The sequence below is a fragment of the Candoia aspera genome, chromosome 5, assembly GCF_035149785.1.
Source record: "Candoia aspera isolate rCanAsp1 chromosome 5, rCanAsp1.hap2, whole genome shotgun sequence".
Classification (NCBI taxonomy): Eukaryota; Metazoa; Chordata; class Lepidosauria; order Squamata; family Boidae; genus Candoia; species Candoia aspera.
This window is the reverse complement of record NC_086157.1, coordinates 111314655-111335624: the sequence shown is the minus strand read 5'-3', so window position 1 is coordinate 111335624 and position 20970 is coordinate 111314655. Positions and strand designations below refer to the sequence as shown.

At 41.0% G+C, this 20970-nt stretch overlaps 1 protein-coding gene across 1 annotated transcript in view; it reads right to left on the bottom strand.

Moving 5' to 3' along the window:
* The window catches only part of TENM4 (teneurin transmembrane protein 4), a 445069-nt gene that overhangs the window by 189472 nt on the left and 234627 nt on the right, over positions 1-20970 (bottom strand). The window contains exons 6-7 of the mRNA XM_063305935.1: positions 19408-19506; positions 16499-16734 (exon numbers count right to left, since the gene is read on the bottom strand). Of these exons, the coding sequence (XP_063162005.1) occupies positions 16499-16734; positions 19408-19506 (335 nt within the window). The remainder of the gene's footprint in view (positions 1-16498; positions 16735-19407; positions 19507-20970) is intronic.

Sequence of the window (20970 nt, the reverse complement as noted above, 5' to 3'; positions counted from 1 at the left end):
TTCTCTAATGTTACAACATGTCTCTCTTCTATCTATGATCTATCCTGTCTAATCATCCAAACCATAAACCATAAGTTCATTTTTTTCTGTATTCCGCAAAAAGTCCATCAGGGGTTTCCAGTCAGTAATAAAAGTAGATATTATCTTTTCTCTAATCAAAGAAATCAATTGGGCCATCTCAGCAAGTTCCATCATCTTCACCAACCATTCCTCCATTGTGGGCAATGCCGAATCGTCCCATCTTTGTGCATTCATTCATTCATTCATTCATTCATTCATTCATTCATTCATTCATTTATTTATTTATGTTTTGGTTTTGTTTTTTTAAATCCTACCTTTATTATTTTTATAAATAACTCAAGGGGGGGAACATACCTAATACTCCTGCTCCTATTTTTCCCACAACAACAACCCTGTGAGGTGGGCTGGACTGAGAGAGAGTGACTGGCCCGAGGTCACCCAGTTGGCTTTCCTGTCTAAGGTGGGACTAGAACTCTCCTACCATGCCTGATTGGCTCTTGAGCTGAGAGAGGGACTGGCCCAAGGTCACCCAGCCGGCTTTCGTGCCTAAGGCGGGACTAGAACTCTAATACCACACCTGATTGGCTCTTGGGCTGAGAGGGAGGGACTGGCCCAAGGTCACCCAGCCGGCTTCAGGCCTAAGGTGGGACTAGAACTCTCTTACCATGCCTGACTGGCTCTTGAGCTGAGAGAGAGGGACTGGCCCAAGGTCACCCAGCCGGCTTTCGTGCCTAAGGCGGGACTAGAACTCTAATACCACACCTGATTGGCTCTTGGGCTGAGAAGGACTGGCCCAAGGGCACCCAGCCACCTTTCATGCCTAAGGCAGGACTAGAACTCTCAGTCTCCTGGTTTCTAGCCCGTTGCCCTAACCGCTAGACCGAACTGGCTCTCTTGCTGCAGTTATCAGGTACAAAAACAAAGTTCCATGACATTTTTCCAACTGTTTGTCCATCAATCCCAAAAGAAAAACCTCTGGTCTCAATTGTATATTAATCTTTAAAATCCTTTGAATCAGTATATCTATTTGCATCCAAATTTTTCTAGCTTTTTTACACATCCTTCAAGCATGATAAAATGTCCCTTCTTGTTATTCGTATTTCCAGCATGAACTGGAAGTGCCTTTATACATCCTAGACAATTTCTCTGGTGACATATACCAACGGCACATCGTTTTATAAAGAATTCTCTTTAAGATTATAACGTAATGTAAATTTCAGTCCTTTCAACCACGTATTTTCCGTTTTTCAATCATTACTTTCTGGCATAGAACAATGCTTATTTTTAGTGGTTCCTATAAAGGACTGTCTATCTCCCTTATTCCACTACTTTTAAATCTGAAAGGTGAGATCTTGGTGAGGTTTGGAACAAAGAGGACAACGCATTACAGCATTTTCCAGGTTAACTTCTGCATTCCAGCTGCCAATGGGCTGGGGAGGAATCGATCTTGAGAAGGACAGCTGTAATGCAAGATTTTGTACTATTACTTTTAGAGCAGCAGTTAAATCAGTTCAGCTTCTGCAGTCCCTAGGCTACAAAGCTATCCATGGCTGCCATCCAAACCTAAATGCCAAGCCCTAAAAAACAAAGCTAAAAAAAAAAAATTCAGAGGCTTTCTCTCCAATGTAACTGAAGAAAGGCCTGCAAAGGCAGAAAAGAGAACAAAGAACATGCTATTTTGGTTATATTTAGCTCCCACAACAGGCCTAAAGCAGCAGCTGAAAGGACAAAGGAGAGAGAGAGAGGATGTAGTGTAATCAATTGGTTTCTGGCCTTGAAGTTAAAATATATCCAAAGGTGCTTTGCCCATGGTGCTCTCAATTGCAAGCTGGGCACATCTTGGGTTTCCAGATCTAGGCTGCAAAAATGCAGAGGAACACCAGATGGCAGCAGAGAGATGGAAATGTCTAATTTTGCTGCCATCTTGTAAGCATCTGCATTTCTGCAGCCCAGATCTGGTAGGGCTACATGGATGTCTCTGGAGAGAAACTGAATCAAGTTCAACCACACAAGTGGATTGTGCTAATCTTCTGATTTATTCACGGGGGAGGGGGGGACCCATCCAAAGGGAAGCCGTTGCCTGCATGGAATTTATTCCAAGTCAACCTAGTGTAACTCACCACTCTCTTTAGCTTTGTTCTTCTACAACAGCTGGTAGGAGTATTAATTAAGCTAGAAAACAGACAGGAAAGCTCCTAGTGTTCCCACCACCGTTATGCTAGAAGAGAAGTGCTTAAAATTGTCCTGCCTTGGCCATTTTTCTATAGGCACTAAGGATATATTCTTGCAGCTGCACCCTCTGTCTCTTTAGCTATAAGGAGTTCTTTTGTAAATCAGGTTCCCAGAGATGTTTCACAAGGACCTATTGTAGAACTCAAAGGTGGGATTAACAGAGAGACCATTAAGTATTGGCCTGAAGAGTCAGCATTGAGATGAAGCCAAATCAGCTTAGGTAGGGTCACTTTCAAGCGCACAAAAATGAGTGTCTGATTTAGCAATCAGACATGAGGGTTACCAACTGAAAACAACATCCTCCCCCTTCTTGTGGTTGCATTTAACTTGAATGCACACAGTTTTTATTCCAGATACATATTCAGGAAGGAGATGGATGGATGGATGGATGGATGGATGGAAGGAAGGAAGGAAGGAAGGAAGGAAGGAAAAAATAAAATAAAATAAAATAAAATAAAATAAAATAAAATAAAATAAAATAAAATAAAATAAAAAATAAAATATAAAATAAAATAAAATAAAATAAAATAAAATAAAATAAAATAAAATAAAAAATAAAATAAAATAAAATAAAATAAATATAAAATAAAATAAAATAAAATAAAATATAATATAAAATAAAATAAAATAAAATAAACTAGCTGGTGAACCATGTCGTTAGAATTGGTTTAACTTTGGTCTGAAAGGGCAGAGAGAAGAAATTAGTAAGAAATATAGATCAACGTTGAAAAGTTCAAAACAATTCCAGTTTGTATCCCAAATCTCGCCTGAAACCAGCAGGGACAATATCTTCAGCTAGAACTAAAATATTCACAATAGATGAAAAAAGATTTGGGTGGAGAAACGAGCTTTATTTTTAAAGAAACGAAGCAGTGACACTGTCAGACTTCTACACTTGGAAGCTTTCAACGGTAATTTCTGTTAACCGGGCATTCTAATTACAAGAATTCTACACACCTTCAGGAATGAAGTGAGTTTATAAACGGTGTGATTCAGTAAGGTAAAGGTAAAGGTTTCCCTCGACGTAAAGTCCAGTCGAGTCCGACTCTAGGGGGCGCTGCTCATCTCCGTTTCAAAGCCTTGGAGCCGGCGTTGTCATAGACACTTCCGGGTCATGTGGCCAGCATGACGACTCGGAACGCCGTTACCTTCCCGCCGAAGCGGTACCTATTGATCTACTCACATTTGCATGTTTTCGAACTGCTAGGTGAGCAGGAGCTGGGACTAGCAGCGGGAGCTCACCCCGCCGCGCGGTTTCGAACCGCCGACCTTCCGATCGGCAGCTCAGCGGTTTAACCCGCAGCGCCACCGCGTATGAAAATACAGGAGGGCTCTGCACACTTTAAACATGATTCAAAGGAAGTGCTTTGGACCTCACACAAGTGAACAGTGATCAATTATGTGCCTTCAAATCAGTGTTGACCATTAGCAACCACTTCAACAGACTTTCGCCAGGATGATCTGTCCCCAACCTGTTCCTGCAGGTCCTCTAATCACCTGGCAGCTGGTTGTCCTCTTCTCCTCTTTCCTTTCACCACACCCAACATTACAGACTTCTCAAGAGAGCTAAGTTTTCACAGGAAGCAAATAGTACTTAATGGCTATATAAAACAGAGCCTTCAGGCTTCTGTGCTACTCCGAAATAAAGATGCTACCACTTTAAGGAGTCCACTTATTATCTCATTAGAGTTTATTTAGTTCTTAAAACAGCAGCATCCTTTTTTTCCAGAAAGTCTAAATATGCTCTATGGATGGAATTCTATACACAGAATAAGCCTATTGAACTTGGTTGGACTTCTGCTCAAGATTACGCACTAAAACAGAGGACAGATTGAGCCTCTTAGTTTCTCTTTGTTCTAGATATTATTTTATCTCCCTATCATACAACTGTAGGGAGTAGTCTGCCAAAAATGAAATGAGGAAGAAAAAAGTTAACTGTTTGGTGATTTGATGAAAAGGCAAGTTAAAAATGCAATTAAGCAGTGCTATATTCCGTTTGGACCAAAATGTTGCAAGAGAGAGAGAAAAAAGCAAGACGTTATAAAGTTCCTAAGGTCCTAAGCTATTCCAATCTGCACTTCCAACTCTGCAAGATGAATAAAATATATTTCTCCGAGATCCAATTCGTGGGTTTGACATATAGAATAAACATTGCTTCTTCAGGAGTTATACCGTCAACGTATGTATGCTCCCACTTCTGGGCCTTCTCTTTCCAAAAGGATACACTCTCAAACATGACCATTATCTTCAACTTGAAACATCCATCCTGAGTTTGAAGGCCACTTAACACAGAACTTGTACAGGCATTTATATACTGTAGCTTAGACCAGTGTTTCTCAACCTTGGCAACTTTAAGACACGTGGACTTCAACTCCCAGAATTCCCCAGCCAGCCATGCTGGCTGGGGAATTCTGGGAGTTGAAGTTCACGAGTCTTAAAGTTGCCAAGGTTGAGAAACACTGGCTTAGTCAGTCCACTCCCTGAATTTTCTGCCCTCCAGATATTTGGATCTGCAACCTCATCCCATGACCATTAATTATATCAGCTAGTATTGATGGGAGTTGTGATCCAAAACATGAATGGTGAGAATGGAGGAAGACTAGCTTAGAACATGTTCAATATATAAGCTACAGCTCGAGCATCCTTCTTATTTCTGTGACCTTTCAGAAGTTCACAGATGACAAGGTAGTCTCTAAACGAACCAAGGTAGCCCTGTTTATTACAGAAAATTTTTATCATCCTTCCTTCAAGAATACTTAGGTCTCAGAGCAAACTGAAAAGTATTTTCAAAAGTAAAATAAAATAAAATATAAAAAAAATAAAATAAAGGAATGTGCTTAAGGCGTGCAACTACGTTTCATTCAGCCATACGATAATGGGAAACATCATTTGAAAGCTTGCTTGTGAGAAAGGGGATTGAACATATACTAGAAATGTGGATTTCTATCTGTTGCAAAACCTGGATGGGATATATCACATAACTCAGGACCGCCTTTCCCCAGTTACATCCGCCTGGCCCAACAGAGCAGGGAGGAAGGGCATGTTGTGGGTCCCTTCAGTTAGGGAAGAACAACTAGTGGGGCCAAGGGAAAGGGCTTTCTTGGTGGTGGCTCCCTCCCTTTGGAACAACATTCCCCCAGAGATAAGATCCGCCCCCTCCTTGCTCCTTTTCTGGAAGGCCCTGAAGATGTGGTTCTGTCAATGGGCCTGGGGACCCCTTCAGAGCCAATCAAGTGGCTGACATGAATGGGATTGCTGCTGCCTGGGGGCGTCTATTGCGTTTTTATGGTTTTTAATTCTGTAAGCCGCCCGGAGTCACTGTGTGTGAGTTGGGTGGCCTTATAAACCCGCTTAATAAATAAAATAAATAAATAAACTCATTCATGGTGCAAGTCTACCTCCTGGAATTTGTCCTGGAAGGGGCTAGGACCAGGGAATCCATTCAGCATCAGCAAGAACATTCTGTGATGATCCCAAAGAGAAAAAGCTTAGCGATTGGATTAAGAACTTGGTTAACTCCAAAGCAGAGTGTTGGGTTGGTAGCATGGATTAAATGCAATGTCCTGCCAAGTCTTGAGGAACATGATCTTTTAAGTCCCATATCTAGATCAGGCTGAAATTAATATAGTGAAAAGGTGTCTGTGTTTGTGTGTGTGTAGAGGAATATGAAGAAGCAGGCAGGGCATGGGAAGTCATGACAGGTCTTATTTCTGGCCCTATTTGGGATCATTCCGTTGATAACTTAAGGAAGGGATGAATAACATGGAAGTGGATGCCCTCCCCCCAATTTTAAGTTAATGAGTTCCAACAAGCAACAATTAAAAGTGATGGAGTGATGATCCCACTCTGAGCTTGTTTAAAAGACCCTTTGTTTTCCCAAGCTAGTATGGGTGGTGGGCCCTTGTGCTTAAGAGATTGATGTTTTTTTCCCCCAGATGCCTGTTTGTTTTTAATTTTGATTATTTTAATATTGTATGCTACCTAGAGCTGCAGTGGACTTGGCTGGCCTTATAAATTCAGTCAATTGGTAAAACAGGAGAGGATGAACAGAGTAGAAATTCAGATCCTGTTTCTCCCTCCCTCTCTTGTTTTAAAAAGATGTGAGTTAAAGCAAAGAAGGCATTATACATATCAGATAAAAACAAATCCAAAGCAAAAGGAACATAATTAAAAATAACATTGTGTTGATCTACAATTTATCTTGTGCGATGCCATTTGATTTTGGCAACACTCCAGGGACACAGGATTGGACTCGAAATATCCACACAGCTCACATGGGTTAAGTAAAAAGAACCAGTATTTCCCTCAATTTGGTAGTTTTCTGAGATATTAATAGAGCGTTTATCCCAGACTTATTGAACTGAGTTATTTCAGAAAGCTAATATTGTTTAGAGAATTTAACATCATAAATCCAGAAACATCAACTTCCTTAATTTAACCCAAGTCAGCATGAAATACATTTTGTTAACCCAACCCAATTAAACTCCATTAAAATTAGTAATATAAAATCAGGGTTGAAACATAAACTGGCAGGAGAGAAATAATATAAAGTGGAACCATGATTTAACCACCATTTAATGGACCAGTAGTGGGGGCTGCTGCTATTCTTGATTGTCCATTAGTTCAGAGTGCACTTACACAGTGCCTGATGTCATTATTATGCAAAGTTCTTTCTGTCAGTTTATACTATTTGTGCGATGACTTGATTCGGCAATTTAGGTAAATCATTGTGGAAATTCGGTCCATGGTAATGAGGTCTGGTAAACTGGTTTCACTGTTGGGTCCTTGGTATTATGTGAGCTTGCTTTTCTTCCTGAAGATGTGGCATCACCAGGCAAAGTAACCTAATCAGTGCATGGGGGAGTGAAGTGCTGGTTGCTCCTATCTATGACAGCTTATCCTAACAGCTTTGATTGGGTAGTGGGTCTTCCTTGATGGTTCCTGTTCATCTGGTGGGGTTCCTGCTTCTCAGCATCAGGATTAATAGGTGTCTGATGAGGAAGGATGTGCTTAGGGGCATTGATTGATTGATTGATGACCTTGGGTTGTCTCCTTCCTTGAACAGTTTATCGATGGAGCTTATCTCAATGGATCTGATTTGTCCAAGTGCCAAGCATCTAGGAATTCTCTTGCTTATTGAATCTGGCTTGGTCAAAAATGTCTGCAGTTTTCCAATTGGAACTGGGGTTAAACTTGTTAGTGTGTTGTGAAATTCATCATGTCTTCCAACTACCAACTGATGTTCATGGATGCCTTCTGCCAATCTTCTACCTGTTTGCCCTCAAGAGTGGTTTTCACAGACCCTGCCTTGGATGTTATAAATGATTCCTATCTTTTCTTCTCTAGCTGTGGGATCTTTGGATCTGCTTGGGTAGATTTCATTGGGTTATGGGCTACCATGATGCCAAGGGCTTGTAGTAACCTATTGGTAGTTTCTGAGATGTTTCTGATCTATGGCAGAGGGATCTTTTTCATGAATTGAGTTGTGATTGGTTTATTTATTTATTTTCATTTAAATTAATTATTTAAAAGATTTTTATGGCCATCCATCTTATACCGGATAACCCTGGGTGGCTAATAATCGTCAAAGCATTATAAATACATAAAGAATAAAAACCAGGATATCCCCCAAAATAAAAACCCATCGTAGGTGCAAATGGTAAGCCCATTTCACACTCTATAGTGTCACGGTTCGTGTTCCAAAGTTTCTGAAACATCACAACGAGTTCCCATGCCATGCTGGTGCTGACACGTGCTGTTGTCCAGGAGGGGGCTGCTACTGTTCACTCGTGCCAGGCAGTGAGCTGGATGATGTGAGTACGAAGGAACGTGTGTTTGGGCTAACTTGATGGGTCAAGGACGTTACCCAAAGACTGCCAGCAACCGTGACTAACACCTGCAAGGGGATGGGATTGTGCTGACTTCAGGGGGAGGGGTCCGGGATTGCTTGTGGGTTAATTGGGAGAAATCCCGCATTTTTGGTATTCTCAGCTTCACCTGGGATCCTGCATACTATTCATCATTAAATAAGATTTCCATAGAAGTCCTGTGTGAGTCTGACTGTTGTTTTGGATAGGCAGTCATTACAATACATGCTGGGCTCAACTCCCAGCCTGGCCCAATGCCTGCTGGCTGTGTGGATAGACACTTTTTATTGAAGTTGTGTGGATACCTATTGCATTGAAACCTGCTATGTAGATAGTCTATTTCTACTTTTTGGAGTTGTAGGTTATCGCTGTGCGTGTTTGCTCATTTGAAGAGGGTTTATACACAGCTTCTTTTGTATGCGGTTGAGTTGTTATTGTGATAATTGAGTACTGGATTGGAGTGGGTTGCTTTGGATTTATAGTCTGTCCTTGTTTTCTGTCTTGATGAGTATATCCAGGAAATATAGCCTATTGTTATTCTCTTGTTTCACGACTTTTAATTCCACGAAAGATGCTGACTGTTTTGCACGTGTTCTCTAGTTGTTTTTTTGATAATGATTAAAGTATCATCCAAATAACAGTTCCATATTTTGGGTTGCATCAGTGGGAGTGCTATTGTTTCCAACTCCTGCATCACTATTTCTGGTTTCACTGTATTTATATTTGAAAAATGCCTACAAAAGTTCAGGTAGGGTCACCCCCTACCAGGTGACCCAAGAAACAGTGAAAAGCACTGGCCCAGAAATCTCCATTTTATTCAGCAAAAGAGAATTGTGGCAGACAGGCTTGCTTTTGCTTTTTTTAAAAAAAGGTAATGCAGTTTTTATCTTCAGCTTGACAAGATGTAGAAAATAATTACAAATGAAAAGGTTATTCATAATTTTTAAATGAGTTAATTAGTAAGCCCAGCCAGAGTTGCTCATTACATTAATAAATAATTGATTATACTTAAAATTACACACAGTTTTTCATTAAATCTAATTAACTATCTGCATTTTTTCCTACCTGCTGATTAGAACAGTTAGCCTGATAGTGAATCTCCTCATTAAATATGTTTATGCTGAGCAGAACCAATTAATTTTGATTTTAAGTAATTCTTTGAGAAACTGGTAATTATGATTCATGATTGTCACCAAGAAAACAGGATCATGCAGTTGAGTTTGTTCTTGTTTTGGATATCTAGCTAGAGTCTAATGCCACGTGGGAGATACCACAAACCATCCAATATATTTGAACTTAGGGTCCATTATAGTTAGTGGGAGAACCAATTTAGTCTGCTTCCATTCCTTAAATGTTCCATATTTTGAGTCACCCTATAAATACTTCAATAGATAAGATGGAAAACAAAGCATCTGGGGATTGTGATGGTCTTTCTTTGATGTTCTCTAGAACTGCAGTTCTAAGGTAGATGAGACAGGTAAGTGATTCACTCCTGTAGGTGTTTCACACATGGGGAATCACTCTTTTTTTCTTTTCAGTTAGGGCTTTGTTTTGTTTTGTTTTCAAGAGAAGCGTATAAAATGGGAGAAGGAGTAAGAGTTAGAACATGTCATTTACAAATGTATACAACCTCTGTCCTAGTAAAATTGTCAAGTTTTCTCCTGGATAGTTATGTGGATTCTCTCATCGTGTAGTTTGGTGAAGGTACGAAGAATTCCCTCAACCTTTATCTATCCTGCAAAAGCATTTGGATTCCTTGCAGAGAAGGGTGATTATTAAACCAGTTTAATTGCTAGATATACAGATGCCTCGCTGAAGACACAGGAGAACCAAACAGAGATTAAAATCACTGGGCTGGATGCAGATTAATTTAGCTGAAATAGTTCTTAGAAATTTAGTGAGACTAAAACCATGACTATTTCAAACTCTGGTGTTCATGAGGACACTTGAGAATCTATCTATCTATCTTTCTATCTATCTATCTATGCATCCATCCATCCATCCATCCATCCATCTATCTAATTTGTCCCCGCCCATTTCCTCCCATCGGGGTACTCTGGGAATACCACAGATAGCCAAGAAAACAAACACACGGGTTACAGAGTACATCAACCCAGAGTTCTCACTCAAGACACAAGTGACCAGGCTCAGATGATCCTACTTCAGACACATAATGAAAGACCTGAACATCAACATTCACAACTCCAATCAGCACATCTCTAACATTCACCACAAGCATTCCTTATACCTTTTTCTATAAATTAAACGACCAAGGGAACATCACGCATCCTTGTAGTACTCCCTGTTCAAAGTTGAAGCATTAATTAAGCATCTCATTTGTTCTCACACAAGCCTTACTTCCACCATATACAGCTCTCATAGCTTTGACAGACAGTTTGGTCTAGTGGTTAAGGTGCTGGGCTGGAAACCAGGAGACTGTGAGTTCTAGTCCCGTCTTAGGCATGAAAGGCGGCTGGGTGACCTTGGGCCAGTCCCTCTCTCTCAGCCCAAGAGCCAATCAGGAGTGGTAGGAGAGTTCTAGTCCTGCCTTAGGCATGAAAGGCGGCTGGGTGACCTTGGGCCAGTCCCTCTCTCTTAGCCTAAGAGCCAATCAGGTGTGGTATGAGAGTTCTAGTCCCGCCTTAGGCATGAAAGCCGGCTGGGTGACCTTGGGCCAGTCCCTCTCTCAGCCCAACTCACCTCACAGGGTTGCTGTTGTGGGCAAAGCAGGAGGAGGAAGGAGTATTAGGTATGTTCACCACCTTGAGTTATTTATAAAAATAATAAAGGCGGAATGAATGAATGAATAAATAAATAAATAACCCCACCTTCAATTCCATATACAAGCAGAACATTCCATCATTCACCCATATACCCTTTACAGGTAATCCTCATTTAGCAACCACAATTGGGACTTGCCTAGTCATTATTTCTCCCCTCCTTGTGATAAGATATGGCTGGATCATGCCCTAAGCCCATCTGGTCCATCCTCTGCAGCACCCAGTGGCCAACTGGATGCCTTTGGAAAGCTGACATGCCTGGACTGGAGGGTGATGGCCCTGTGACTTCCCAGCAGCCTATTTTTCACTCCTGCCAACTTTGGTTTAGGAGATGAAGTTGCTTGTGCAGCATCTCAACCACTCATGATAACAATACAACAAGTTGAATCATTTCCAGCTGTTGAAGTTACCGAAAACTGACTTTCTCCCATGCCAATAATGTAATTAATTACAGGTTGTCCTCGTTTAGCGACCACAATTGGGACTGGCCACTTGGTCATTAAGCGAAGCAGTTAAATAAAACTGCAACTGTGCTTATGATCTTGCTCCAGCTTTCCTTTGCTTTACAGACCTGCAAAGGTCGTAAATGCAAGGACTGATTGCAAAGTTCCTTTTTCATCAGCGTCCTGTGAACAGTCATTGTCCGAAGCCATCGCTAAACAAGGATTATCTGTATTATATGCTTTCTTGAAAGCAACATACAATAATTTTTACCCCCATCTGTACCTCTCTCAACCATCTGCTGAAGGTTAAAAATCCAACTTGCAGACCCTGAGCCTGGCATAAAGCTGAACTGCACTTCCCAAATTTTGCTTACTGTCACCTCTTCTATGTTTTCAATCAAAATTCTGCCAAGCACCTTTCCAGACATCCTTAATTGTCTAATCCCCCTGTAGTTTTTGCATTCACTATTTCTACCTTTCTCTTTGTACAGAGGGAAAAAAAATAATGGCATTCTTCCAATCTTAAGAAACAGGTGAAATTTTCACACACACATTAAACAAGTCGTACCCTCCGCAGGGAAACTACATTCATATTTTAAACATGTCTCCTGTTATACCGCCCACATCCTCAGCCTTATGATTTTCCAACATCCTCCCAGCATTTATCAAATATTCATCCATTTTCTTCCAGGATGCTAATATTTATAGCATTTGTTTCACTTCTACTTTTTGGACACATCATTATCATTCCCATAAATATCTAAAATACTTCTCCCAACATTCCCTCTTTTCAGTTTCATCCCAAATCATTCATCACTTTTATTTTTAATGACATGCATTTTGCTAGAAGTTCCTTGTTTAGTCTTTCTCAAAGCAGTTTTTAAAATTCTTACCAAAATCACTCTGCATTTCCTCTGGTTCTTTTAATTTTAACAGTCCCTTGTCATCTTTGACTATGTAGCTATTGTTTCTCTATCTGTACATAATACAGTATCTGCTTCCCTCCCTCCCTCCCTTCCGTGAATTGTTCTTACATACATTTTTCTCATCCATTGCCTCTTTCATTTCATCCTACACCAAACATACTTTTTCATACTTTCCAATAGTGCAGTGTTTCTCAACCTTGGCGACTTTAAGATGTGTGGACTTCAAGTTCCAGAATTCTCCAGCCAGCCATGCTGGCTGGGGAATTCTGGAGGTTGAAATCCCCATACCTTAAAGTTGCTGAGCTTGAAAAATACTGCCTCAGTATATCACCAGACACGTCTGGGATACTCTAATACAATTCTATTTACTCTAATCCTGATCTTCTTTTCCTCCACTTATTTTCTACTCATTCTGTTAGGAGATGAACCTGCCTTCTAATACTTGTTCACAGAGGACTTGTACTTTCTTTTCTTCAAGTCATTCTATTTTCACTCCAGATTTTTTTTACATATTTCCTTTTCTTCCATGTCCACTTTTTCTGAGAACCTATGTATCTTTCACTAATACTTTTCAGCCTTTCATAATAAACAGTTAGATCAACTGTGTTCTTTTAATTCATTCTTTTCCATCTGTAGGTAGGAAAAGCTGCTTAAACCACATACAAACGAAACCCTATTCTCACTATTCTCATTTTCCTTGAGCCTGGCCCAAGTGCTTCTTCTCTATTGCTTCACATTGTTCCCTGTTGCTCATAATTAAATCTACACCTTCATTTCCCTGCATGCATTCATCAAATCGGCTCCCCAAGATCAGATCCCTTCATTCAGATATAGTACAACCTTCCCTTTCCCTTTAGTTTCACAGACACACAATAGATCTATTTTTCTTCCTTTAAGTTCCTTTACTCCTCTGACATTCCAAGTCACAATCTTACATATGCCATGGCTATCACCAGATGGGACTAGTGATACTGACCTCCATTGCCCATCATGGCTTTCGTCAACTGAGGTTCTTATGCCATGCTTTTTAGTAAGATACAGAAGGTATAGACAATCTTCTTAGGCTTTTGCATAGCACTGACCAGTTTTGACCTGTTTGGGCCAGTATGCTCAAAGCTCAGTCTTATTCCAAGCATTCTCACACTAATCCTAACCCTATGCAAGCCAGGACAGCTAATCTAGAGACTGCCTTATAAGCCAACACACTGCTGCCTGTATCCTACCAGTTTAGCGTACTGGTGTGCAGTGTACTGACACACACTCAAGATGCTGCCTTTGCCCAAAGCAGTACAAGTTGGGTAAGGCATGGAATTCCAGAGCTGTGATGCTATCCTATAAGAGCCATTCTCCCCTTAATCTTTCATAAGTGAAACATAGGTAATATTATCTCATTGCAGATCCCAGTCCCATAATAAGCTGGTACTCTGGAGTAGAGGAAAGCAGAGACATCTGTAGACAGCTGGCCATAATGATGCCAAAATGACCAAACATGTCTTGTGACATCACAACCCAAGCTCTGCCATTTTATACTTGCATTACGATGTCACACACAAGTACTTCAGGAGCAGAGTTTGCACTGTGGTATTGCAATACCTGTTGCATCACCTGTTCTTCCTTGTCCTTCTGTGTGTGCCCACAGGGGAAAGGAAGTTTGTACGGTGATGACATCAAACCACTTCCTTTACTAAACAGAAGATGATTTTCCAGGGGCCATTGTTGGGACCAGGGTTTCTCAACCAGGGTTCCGTGGCACCCTGGGGTTCCGCGAGAGGTCACTAGGGGTTCCCTGGGAGATCACGATTTATTTAAAAAATTATTTCAAATTCGGGCAACTTCACATTAAAGAGGCAAGTTTCCTTCTTTATTTTCAGTTTAAGAACACTGATAATGCGTATATATAGGCCTACCCATGAAACGAATATAATAATTTTGCAGCTTCTGGCCTCTATTTGAGCCTGAGTGGGCAGGGGTTCCCCAAGGCCTGGAAAATATTTCAAGGCTTCCTCCAGGGTCAAAAGGTTAAGAAAGGCTGGTTTGGACCAAGAGCAGCCTGGATCAGCATCACTTGCAGACATTTTCCAGAAGGATGATAATTCCGTAGCAAAGCTCAGAGTCACATACAGAAGGAACCAAGAAAGAAAATAGAAAGACCTATTTTTGATTGATGCCAAAGTTCAACATGAAGTAGGAACAAGTTTGTCTAACACACAAAGATATGTCCAACAGGGCAAAAAAGCAGAATCTGTTTGGCAAATGATGGGAGGTGACAGCACATTCCATCAAGCTGCTAGCAATTTCACACGAGTTGATTAATCGTGTCTGACTGTATTACACTGCCGGCTAAAAAGGGGACAAAGTCATGGTTCTAACCCACGATGGCACAGGCAGGAGAGACAATCAGTCAATAAAATGAAACCACAAAAGAGGATGACAGAAGAAATCACTGGCGTTAGTAACAAACTCCACATGTATCAAATGCAAGCAGGAAACTCTCAGTGAAAGTCCTGCGCATGACTTGTCCCAGGTTCTAACACCAGAGCTCCGTACATCAATAGCCTAGAGGAAGAGGTTGCAAATCAGAAGCGACAGCTTGATTGTGTTACAACAGAATGAGTCTTCCCGTTACCTGTGCTTAGGGTCTAATTGGAGCAAAACAGGTTAGTGCACAGTATTTTTTTTAAATAAAAAAACGAATACAGAGTTGAGGCTGACTTGCTAAATTGGTGTCTTACTCCAGGAAGAGAGACATCAGCAGTGAGAATTCATCTTAAGAACTGCAGGGGCAGCACGGGAAAAGGTCTCCTCACTCAATGGAAGATGTTCTGAATGAGAGGATCCAGCCTAACATTCTGAATCATCTTTCTGCGACATATTTCAAGTGAGACAGGACACCAACAACTCAACAGCTGCTACCTAAAAGTAGGTAGCTGAACTGCCCTGAAGACGCTTTCCATCTGAAATATCTTGGGATCAAGGATACAAGCCGCTGAGCACCTGCTGCTCCACTCCCTTGGCTGGCAAAGCTCCACTTCCCAAATCATGTACTTCTCTGCCCCCAGTATGGGGAATCCATTCTCCCCTCTTCCAGAGACACTAGCCAGTGCATCCTGATTCCCATGTGCACAGAACTCACTCTGTATCTTTATCCTTACGACTATTAACACTGAATTACCCTGAACATTCATTCACCCTTCTACTCTTGAGGAATAATGAGTGTCATATGTCTGTGTCCCATTATGCCCCTGTGGACATCTCTAAGTCGACAGCCGCTATCTACAATTTCTATCTACCTGTGACTTAGAATTTTGATATTCTCACTCCCAAGGACAGAACAAGTTCGCTGGTATAGGACGTTTTCCCCTATTTATGAAGAATATGTCTCTACTTTTGTTCCCTATACAAAAAGGTTACATACATGTTGTAGCAATGCTGCAAGGTGACTTATCTGCATACAGATTGGATAATGAATAAATGTAGGGAGACACTGGGGCACACTGGCAGAGGAACCACTTTGTCAGTACAAGTCAGTACAACCCTGGGATGCTTCTACGGAGAAGCCCAAAAGTAACCTTCTATGCCAACGTTGGTGCAAGGAAACAGAAGGAAGCAGCAGATTTTGATAGCAAGGGGATTAGAAAAAAGGAAAACACATCCACAGATTTGGCTCTCAGTTTGCAAACCATGATTTACAGTAAACTACATGTGGCCTTGAAGATGGCTTTTAGTTGCTACTAAATCTTAATTTTTATGACAGTAGGAGGGGGATGTGATTAAATACAAGGAAAGCAATCGTAATGATTGCTTTTAATTAACAGAAATTAAATTACACCAATTTTTCATCCTGGCTTCCCTTCCTTTTGGGAGCATGCCCTGTTTCCCATTCAAAGGTCACACTACCTCTCCAACAGCGCATCCCTAATTTCCAAGGTGTCAACAAAGGATAGTGCTACATCATCATAATGCATGTACCTTGGAGAAATAACTCTGGTATTTCAAGTCTCTGCTGGAAGGTCACCTGGCTGCCTGAGATCCAGCAGGCAATCAAACTTCTTTCTAAGCAGCGCAATACCTAGAACCACGTTCCTCTTAGGGCTACTGAGGCAAAGAGCAGAATCAACCATGCCCACAACGGAGAACACCGTTGTCAACCCTAACCCACCCGCCCTATGAGACCCACAATATATTTTCTTCTTCTCTAAGTAGGAGATCAAAGGGAAGAAGCTGCTTACCTATAAAATATGCCAGCAGCACCACCAGCGTGATGGAGATGAGAATAGCACTAAAGGCTGCACATTTCCAGGTACAATACTTGTATGGCTTCTTCAGGCTAAAGGCGGGCCTAGAAAATGTGCTTCTGGGAAGGGGCCGAGGGGGTGGTGAGTACACCGTGCTAGATGTCAAGGGATAGCCCGGCGATGTTGTATGATAGAGTGGGGACGTTCCTCCAGGTTTGAACAGGAAGTGCCTGTGGGATGAGAAAGAGAAAGGGAAAGGCGTCAAAGGTGGCGGATGCCTTCACAAAACAGTGGGGGAGACTTTAGGCTTGGAAGCCTTGGTTCAAATACAACAAAGCCCAAATTAGCACCATGCACGGAAGAGGAACGAAGGAGGAAAAAGAGGACAGAAGAAAGAAATGAAATACGACCATTAAGAAGAAGAATGGCGACAAGACTAAAGCCTACCGAGGTACTAAAGGTATAGCTAAGACTGTCCGCATTTATTGTCCAATTTTATGTTGAATGGAATAAAGGGGTTTTGTGTTAGATTTTGTGAAGGAATTTTGCTTCTCTTGATCTGTCAGGGTCCATGGGGGTTGATCTTTATTTACTTCCTGTAGATGCACACTGTCTCTGTAAAAGAAGCCATCACATCAGCATACTTCATGTGTGGAGAAGAAGATAGATGTTGCCTTACTTCAAAAAAACCAAACAAACCTGGGCCAGCATCTGCAGGGCTGTAGGGCACAACTACATTATCTAGGGAATGTATGAGGATTTCTAGCCTAGAAGTTTGAAGAAGGTGCATTTGCAAAGGAGAATCAGGACAGGGGTCTCTCCACGAGAGTTGCTTATGCTGATGTCTCCTTCCTGCAAATGTGACATTAATAGCTGTTTTTCTTTCCACACTAGGCTGGCAGATTTAAGAGGCCATTTGCAAGGAAGGAGCCTTGCAAATCAGCACCAAGGGATTAAGGAACTCTGCTGTGCAAATTTGCTCCTGCAAAGACTATGCTGATTCCCTTTGGCACTGCCACCACGAGTGCCTTCTAGTCAGAAAACAGAGTTAAACCCACAACTGAGTTTATGACCAGTGTGACAAGCCTTTGCTTAACTAATCAACTGGAGTAGGAGTCACAAATGTACTAACCTCTTATTTAGCCATGACAGGGGCCTTTTTAAAGGCAAGGTGGCAGGCCGTTTAGCAGTGGAAACGATTGGGTGGAACCATATTTTTCATTCCAGGCAGCAAAATGAATTGGTTAAAAGACAATGGCCAGGGTTATTTGCAGGACTGCCTCTCCATGATTGCATCTACCTGTCCCATCAGGTCTGGCAGGAGAGGCATGCTCCAGATCCCATCTGTTAGGGAATGGTATCTGACGGGTCCCAGGAAGAGACCCTTTTTTGTCATGGCGCCTACCCTTTGGGACATCATCCCCCAGAGATCAGATTGGCCTCGGCCCTTTTGTAAGGCCTCAAGGATTTGCTTCGGCCACTGGGCTTGGGGATCTGGACATGTGGCAGAGCCCATGCAATGGTTATGCTGATTGTTGTTGGCTGCTGATTGTGTTTGATGGTTTGTCTATGTCTTTTTCTGTATAATTTTTACTTTATTAATTTATTTTCTATCCTGCCTTTATTATTTTTATAAATAACTCAAGGTGGCGAACATACCTAATACCCCTTCCTCCTCCTGTTTTCCCCACAACCGCAACCCTGTGAGGTGAGTTGGGCTCAGAGACAGTGACTGGTATTACCTTTTCTTTTTATATAGTTTTTAATTGTGGTAAGCCACCCAGAGCTGTGTATTTGAGATGGGTGGCCTATCTTAATTTATATTAAATTAATTTATGTTAAATACATTAATAATAGTTAAAATAATCATTAATTAATCATTAATTAATCATTAGTAATTAATTCTTCAGACACTCCCAATTACTGAGTTATTTGCTCCAATGGACAAAAACAGGGCAGGAACCACCCCCCCCCCACTGATGTAGGGTATAACAAGAAGGAATTAGATGGGGAGTGTTCAAATGAATCTCTGAATCTCAAAAAGATCCTGGTGATGACCGTTATTTATTAATATTATTATTATTATCATTATTATTATCACTCTATTAGCTTCATCTAGGCTGCTACCTTGGGGCCAGAAAACTACTACTACTACTACTGACTATTATTATTATTATTATTATTAATATTATTATTATTATTGCTCCGTTTTTGCTTAGCTTGATCAAGGCTGCTGCCTTGGAGCCAGAAAACTAATGATTAGCTGTTCGTAATTAAATCTGGCTTGATCTGATCAGTTCTCATTATTTTTCAGAATATAGCATAGTTTCTCTAAGAAAAAGGCACAAAGTACTGAAATTGTCATGTTATTTGAAATACAGTAAGTTCTTCCAGGTCCAGTCAAAGTAATGGCCTTTCCCTCTTTAAGAGCACATGAGAACAGAAGACATTCTGTGGAAGAGAACGATCACAATGGTAAAAAGAGAAGAAGATTCTTTTTCCTTTCAAAGTTCAGATGACACACTTGGAAAATATCAGATTAGGATATTTAAATCAGCACACATGCAGAGTAATCATAATGGCACATCTTCAAACCCTATTAAACGGCTAAAGTTGCCTCTGTGTTAGTGAAATGGTATCAGGACGAAGCCAATGAGATGCCATGAATTAGCATATTAACGAGGCTGCCATTAATATGTACAGGACAATTTGTGTTCCATACACTGAAGTACCCTACTGTTTCCATTACAACTTTCAGAGGAGAGGAAAACAGGGGAAAGGTTTGATTATATGAGACAGAAAGTTAGGGAAGAGGGCATCACATGTGAGCTTGGTTGACATGCAAGGGTCAGAGAATGACCGTACAATTAAAAAAAGAAATATCACGTTAAGCATCAACATACCCATCACTGTAAGCACCGTCATGTCGGGAGGAGGTGAGAATGTCCATCTCAATGAGGTTGTCCTGCAATGTCTCTAGGAATGTCTGCTTTGCTATGTTTCTATGTACATATGGAGATACGAATGAAGCCAAGTGAGACATGCATCTATGAAGTGTGACCTCATAAACCCACAATGGTTATAGTGTGGCTGTGCATGGAATTAGAATGACGGGCCATTGATCCATATGTATAGCATGTTGCAACATATACATATACAGCATTTGAGAAGCACCACTTCCATCTTTACAGAAATCCATTCTTCGTATACATGCATAGAACAAAATATATGCACCACAGTGTGTGTATTATAATGAAGAGCTTAGCACTTGGTCAGCAGTGACATTCACATCCACATCTTCATGTTGATAATGTTATACTAATTTTGTGAAGGAAAGAAAATTCCTCTCTTTATTAGATTGCTCCAGAGATGGGTGACTTATATATCGAGGGCTACATTACCATTGGGGTTAACTGGACGTTGACTAGGGCTGAGGCAAGAAGAAGACTGGTATCTCTTACTGACATCTTCTACATTTTCTCCCAAGCAGTTATTCACAAGGAAAGGGACAAGAAACTCTTACTGAAGTTTGATCTCTTTTCTTGCACCATGTAGGGAGAATGGATATTAAGTCAAGGTCTGCATAAAATATACCTGGGGACTTAGGTTGCTCACTCTTGGGCGAGCCCAAGGAAAGCTGATGATCACACACAGCAACACTCAGAGTCCCTCTGGTGGGAGGAGATGGGCGGTGACAAATTTGATAAATAAACGAACAAACACTCAGCAGAGTTAGTCTGGAGTTTCAGACCTTCACAGAATTAGTTTGAGATTATCAACAGTCATAAGAAAATGCCAACACTGATCAGATTTCAGACCTTCAATACAAGTGATCTATCTCTGTCTAGAAATACAGCTTCATCTGTGGGCATGTATTTATAAAAAAACAGTAAGTTATTTCAAAAATTCCTTCTAATTTAATAGCTCTGCTGCCAACCTAGCTGTCCAGAACCATTACACTTGAATCTATCCAATCTACTGGACATCTTAATTTCACTCAGCATCTCTAGTAATGTCCCTTGGATATGCTAGCCAAGAGTCCTCCCAGGAACTGTATCTCCAGCAACTTCCAAAATAACATTTCAGTCAGACTAGCGTTGTCTACATTTTATGTTCCAGTTCCAACCTGAATTGTTAACAACCAAGACAGTCCTCCAACGTGCTTACCTTCTATCACTGGAAATCGTAATTCAAGAAAAAATTAAGAGTTGCAAAAAATTACGAGTTTGCAACACAGCCCAAGAGACAACACAAACAATTAATGTTATTCGGAGCAAAGACTTGTCATGTAGGTAGACACACCAAGCTTTGGCTTCGTTGGAAACCCAAGGAAGGTGATCCCTGGGGAGGTGGGGGTGGGTGGGTTGCATCAAAATGCTGTGTCTAACTGGGTCAGCTGAAATCCCGACTGTTTTACATATGCGTGATGCATATCGAAAAGAGCCTTTGATTGTCCTGTTGTGTCT